This window comes from Lactuca virosa, chromosome 7 (genome assembly GCF_052849685.1).
Source record: "Lactuca virosa cultivar CGN04683 chromosome 7, Lactuca_virosa_CGN04683_v6, whole genome shotgun sequence".
Lineage (NCBI taxonomy): Eukaryota > Viridiplantae > Streptophyta > Magnoliopsida > Asterales > Asteraceae > Lactuca > Lactuca virosa.
In genome coordinates, this window is record NC_136432.1 from 121,430,781 (window position 1) to 121,436,730 (window position 5,950).

The following is a 5,950-nucleotide window of genomic DNA, read 5'->3' on the forward strand; positions in this document are numbered from 1 at the left end:
GGGTTTATCGATGAAGTGTTGAACAGTGGAGGTAAAAGGGCTCTTTTATAAAGCATATACCGACAGTAAGAAGGAAGCGACTAATTAATGACATGACATTAGACGAAAGTCATAGTCAGCATCCGATGTAGAAGGAGGTGGACTTAAAATGACCGGCTAACCCATTCACAATTGAAATAAGGACTTAATCGACCCGACAAAGAGTAATTCGTTACCTTATTAAGCCACAAAATAAGTTAAGTGACTAAATAGGTAAACCCTAAAAACATTATAGGGCCTATACGTCATTTTCCCTATTTTTTATCAATAACTTTTTTTAAGTGTAATAACATTTGAAACAAACATAATTTTTTTTTTTCAAAAAGCAAAAAAGAAGATGTAATTGGAAGTTCAAATGTGTGAAAAAATAGAGGTGTGGTGTATGATGCTCGAAATCAGTTTGTGGATGAGATTTACATTTGTTTTGTTGAAGTAGGCTTCTCTACCTTTCCTTTTACACTTTCACTTCTTCATTTTTTGAAGTTCTCCAATAAAAACATTCGTTTACTTATTTTATTTAAATATAAATTAATTATGAAGTCATTTTCTGCAATATCAGTAGGATGGACGGTCGTGCCACCGACGGATATAACATTTCCGTCGTCTTCTTCATATTTTGGCCGTGAATTTAGATCAACATCCCATGTCCACTCTCTGGTACTTCTACTACTCTTTCTCCTCCTTAAAAGTTTGTTGTTCCTTTACTTAATATGCTTATGAGATAAATCTTTCTATGTAGTTAGTAAAAGAATTAGAAGTTGCCTTCTATTAAGTCCATCATTTTTATCTTATTAAAGTTATAATTAGGTGTTTTTATAGTATCTCTATGCTCCAGTTTAAAAATGAAGGGAAACGTAATTAGTTGTGTGGTTGAGTACTTGAGTTGGAAGAAAATGTAGTGGAAGTTGTGTTCTTAAGTTGAAAGAGGAAAAAATAAAAAAAAAATCATTTTTTTTTTACATTTTTGTCATTTATTTGAGAGAAAATGAGTTGTTGCAGGGGCAAAAATGTAATTTCAACACACTCCCCCTCCTAATCCGCCTAAAAAGATGGATTTAAACACTATTTTACATTTTTAAAAGAAATGAAAGGAAGTAGTTTTTTTTATAAAAAAAAAAAAAGAAAGAAAGAAAGAAATGATTCAAATGAAAGGAAGTAATTAAATAGAAGTTTCTTTTCTTTTCCATTCCTTTAGCTTCCACTTTTTTTTCCTCTTATTTCTCTCCCAATTATACCAAAAGTGAGGAAATATTTGATAAAAAATAAACATTTTCTTTCCCTCCAAATCATTTATTTTCTTTTCCTTCTTTAAATTAAACTCAAGAACATATTTCCTTTCTTTTCTTTCCTTCCTTTTAGAAACCCCCATTTTCTCCCATTTTGCTCCCTTCCCCTCATTAAAAAACACTCAAGAACACACTTTTCCTTCTATTTTCTTTCTTAAAAAAACTCAAGCAGAGGATGTTAAAGAAAACTCAAGAACACGATTTCTTTTGGATGGCTTTCCTTCTCCTAAAATGGACTCAAGAACAGGGCTAAAATGAACTACATAAACCATCATCTCATCAAAATTAAATTCGCAATTTATATTTCATGATGTTTGCATAATCTTATAACTTTACTTCACGCTAAAAAAAAAGCATCAACAAGTTATAGTTGCATTTAATCATATCAATTTCTAATATACTAAAAACTAAACAGATTCGGGATAGATTAGTCATTTCAAACCGCAATGCATCTTGCTTTGTAGTGCAAAGAGCATCTAACTCTACAGGTACTCTCATCTCTTTAATTTTATTTAAACCCAAGCATAATATACACAAACGAATCAAATTACAGACAAACTGATTACACACACCCAAAAAAAATATAAATTTGAGAAGTGAGATGGATCTAAAGGAAAACTGAACACCCACAATCGAAAAACCTAAACACCGTATTTGGTTCATATGACACATGCAGTGCTACTTCATTTGAAAAGAAACTCCGAAATAACGTCCTTTTATATAACCTTTATACATGATTTTCAAATTCTTGCGAAACAACATAATCGTATACATGCATGATTGCAGAAGCAGTATACATGCAACTACAAACGATTTCAACTTTTGAAACGTATTTTTATAAATACTTGAATATATTTTAGCTACTGAAAGAACAGAGAAAGGGGAACATGAAAGATCACCTGCAAAAGATGAAGGTGTTTCATATACGTTAGATGAAGCACTTTCCACCATAGGGTTTGGGAACTTCCAGTTTATTGTGCTTGCATATGCTGGACTGGGTTGGGTAGCGGAAGCCATGGAGATGATGCTTTTGTCCTTCGTCGGACCGGCCATTCAACCGGAATGGGGACTTTCTTCCGGCGAAGAGAGCTTCATTTCAACTGTTGCTTTCGCCGGCATGCTTGTCGGGGCATATTTGTGGGGCGTCGTTTCAGATAACTATGGAAGAAAGTAAGTTTAATTGTGATCTCTTAATGTAATACATACGTTTTCATGAGAATACAAATCGTCTTTGCTAGTCTCTACACATCGATCGATGTACTTTGTGACAAACAATTGTCAAATGTGTTGAAAAAATATGTTTCTAAATTCTAATACTAACAAAACATATGCAAATAGGATAAAGTTTTAACAAGAAATTTTTTCCACTTCAACCACGTATAACTAACTAGACATGTCATCCACACGTATATATAACTAGACATCCTCAAAATAACATATTCTTTTTATTATTATATAAATAAATTTGTTAAAACCTAACAATTAATTTGTATATTGGACTAATTTTAAAATGTGGTATATGTGTTGCTATTCATCACCCCAAAAAAATGATATTTTTGCATGGTTGAAGGTGGAACATAAAAATGATGTTTTTTCAATATCATTGGTGTGATTGGACAATATTGGAGTTAATTAGTTTAAAATCTAAGTTAACAAATAGCAATATTTTAATTTGCGTTGCAAACTAATTTGCAATGGTTGGTTTTGATTTCGCAAAAAGGGAGTTTTGTGGTATTTTAAAACAAATTAGTACTCATTTTTTCCGGATTTATCTTTTTGAAAACATGAATTACTTCGCTTTTGGCCTTACAGGAAGGGTTTCCTTGGTGCATCCATACTAACAACAGGAGCTGGATTTTTGAGTGCTTTCGCCCCAAACTATGCATCATTATTGATTCTTCGTTGCTTCATTGGCATTGGTCTAGGGTGTGGGCATGTATTTACATCATGGTTTTTAGAGTTCGTTCCAACTCAAAAAAGAGGAACATGGATGGTTGTTTTTGCAACATTTTGGACTGTTGGAACCATTATTGAGGCTTCACTCGCATGGGTATGTTATATCTCGTCATTTCACATACTCCACCAGTCATATGGACCTACTAAACCACATTGTTTATTAAATTAAGGTCTCTAGTCTCCTTATTTGGGAGACAATATTGTTTTTATCTCCCATATTTGAGGAGGAGTTAATCTATGCCTCCAAACCCTCACCTTTTCAGATATGCGGCTTATGTTTTCCTTGTTAACTAATAACATAATTAAATTACGTAACATCACTAAATTTATGATCATAAGTTAAGTTTTTACTAATACGTACATTCTTTTAAATGGTATTGCAGTCGATCATGCCTAGATTTGGTTGGAGATGGCTACTCGGTCTATCTGCTTTTCCATCTCTACTTGTGTTATTGTTTTATGGTAATGTACCCGAGTCACCAAGGTACCTTTGCATGAAAGACAGATTGACTGAGGCACGTTATGTTTTAGAGAGAGGATCTACACTCAATCAACGTGAACTTCCCATTGGCATGCTAGTGTCCGATCAAATAAATAAAGTTGATAACGAGTTTCATTCGTTAGAAACCATGGATGATCATAGAACTACTGTGTCGTCGATATCCATGCTACTATCACCCCAGTTGATAAAGACAACACTTCCGTTATGGGCCTTGTACTTCGGAAATACATTTTCTTATTATGGTATTGTGCTTCTGACTTCACAGTTGAGCATTTCTAAAGGCGAATGTGGTACTGTGATTGCTTCGCAGTTGGAAAGTATCCAGGATTCGAGTCTCTACACGAACGTGTTTGTAACTAGCTTGGCAGGTATACCTCTGTTTTGACTTTGTTTTCGTTCCTTGCTTGCAATAAAATGCCGACAAAAAATGTTAAGAACCAAAAGAAACAAATAGCGTCACTAATTCCCAATGCTAGATACGAGAATATATTTCTTGTTAAATGGAAATGTTAAGATGGATTTTGATGATATCGTTGCCACGCATGCACTGTAATATATAATGTTTTAGGGACGGGGAACCAAATGTTCGTTACCAAAGTGATTATTATTTTATTGAGGGGAATAGGAACAATATATTTTTATATTTGTTTAGGCAATGATGTTTCATGTTTTTTTTAATATATAGAAAAAAATTTATTTAGACGAAATATGAAATCATGAAAAATATTGTTTCATGCTAACTTGCTAAGACCAAATAAGCAGCATTTTGCTAAGACCAAAAAAGTTTATTAGCGAGAAAGTTTACTTACCTTTATGTTATATATTGTCGCAAAGGTTTGATAAGCTCTTTGGGCTTATTTCAGAACTCCCCGGGCTTGGTTTGGCAGCCATCATATTAGACAGACTTGGTCGTAAAATCTCGATGAAAATTATGTTTCTTGCGGGATTCATTCTACTTCTACCACTTATTGTTCATCAAAATCAAATAATGACTACAACATTTCTATTTGGAGCTCGTATGTTCATCTCCGCAAGCTTCATTATCGCTTGTATCTACGCCCCAGAGGTATATACGATCCACTCTTAGGCTTTGTCTCTTTTATACTTAATGAATTTAATGGGAAGATAACTTAATCAGGTGAACTATATACGATTGTTTTTTATTTAATATCGACAAAACGACTTAATAGAGAAATTCAGGAAAATGTCAATTTCTCCTAATTTTTAACAAATTTGTTCTCATTTATTTTTGCCTTCCTATTCCCATTCTAATCGTTTTCTCAAATATAGAGGCGTTTTCATTTTACTTAGATTTAACATGGACATGACGTAACCAGGAAAAATATATATCAATATTTTTTTATTTAATGGAGAAAGAATTGTTTAATAGAAACATGAGGTTCTCCCCGTTGAAACCTAACGTTTTTAAATTTGTTCTCATTTGTTTTCTTCGGTGTTGTCATTTTATGTAATGCTTATAAACATCATTTGTCTAAGCAACACTTAACTGTTTAAAAAATGGGAACACACTCTATTTTTATTTGTTTTGGTTTTGTAGGTATACCCAACAAACTTAAGGGCAAGAGGAGTTGGAATAGCAACGGCTATAGGTCGAACTGGTGGCATGGTGTGCCCGGTTATAGCAATTGGACTGGTTGCAAACTGCAACCAAACACTCGCAATTATGTTGTTTGAGGTTGCTATACTTGTTTCAGGACTTAGTGTTGTTATGCTTCCATTTGAAACCAAAGGGAGGGAATTAATTGATGATGTTGAACAATCTAGCAATATATGAAAAGAAAAATATTTTATTTTTTATTTGTTTTGGCTATTTAAGGTATTAAGAAAAAAAAATTAACGTTAGTGGTTCGAGGTGAGCCATTAACAATCTTGAGGAGATAGGGTTTGTTTTTTCTAGTTTGTGAAAAACGAATTTATTGTTTAATAAATCGTAACAAATGGTTTGTAACTCAAGGATATCAGGTGTATTAGAAAGATATATCACTCTTAAGTGGTTGAGGACTCAAATTATATGGTAGACAAAGGTGTAGAATTAATAGTAGGATTTATTAGTGGGTGCTTGTGTTTGTGGACTAAAAAAAAGTTGTATGTGGATGTTTTTTTAATGGATATACTAATAACACTAACCTGTACACGGTTACATTAT

General features: G+C 33.0%; 1 protein-coding gene across 2 annotated transcripts; it reads left to right on the forward strand.

Moving 5' to 3' along the window:
• The first annotated feature begins 510 nt into the window (after window positions 1–510).
• Window positions 511–5,601, forward strand: LOC145124906 (organic cation/carnitine transporter 7-like). Of its 2 annotated transcripts, none has more exons than XM_079060382.1 (7): window positions 511–696; window positions 1,741–1,813; window positions 2,186–2,495; window positions 3,138–3,375; window positions 3,665–4,151; window positions 4,647–4,849; window positions 5,342–5,601. In XM_079060382.1, the coding sequence occupies exons 1-7, from the start codon at window positions 574–576 to the stop codon at window positions 5,576–5,578; spliced, it is 1,671 nt and encodes a 556-aa protein (XP_078916508.1). In that variant the 5' UTR covers window positions 511–573; the 3' UTR covers window positions 5,579–5,601. The 2 variants fall into 2 exon arrangements, with proteins under 2 accessions (XP_078916508.1, XP_078916509.1); XM_079060383.1 differs by having other exon boundaries at window positions 2,201–2,495.
• The last annotated feature ends 349 nt before the right edge of the window (window positions 5,602–5,950 follow it).

What these genes read in the sequence shown, in the direction of transcription:
- LOC145124906 (XM_079060382.1), top strand. Translation starts at nt 574, where the DNA reads ATGAAGTCATTTTCTGCAATATCAGTAGGATGGACGGTCGTGCCACCG. An exon ending in CATCCCATGTCCACTCTCTG is followed by an intron (nt 697 to 1,740) that starts GTACTTCTACTA and finishes AAAACTAAACAG; the next exon opens with ATTCGGGATAGATTAGTCAT. An exon ending in GTTTGTAACTAGCTTGGCAG is followed by an intron (nt 4,152 to 4,646) that starts GTATACCTCTGT and finishes GGCTTATTTCAG; the next exon opens with AACTCCCCGGGCTTGGTTTG.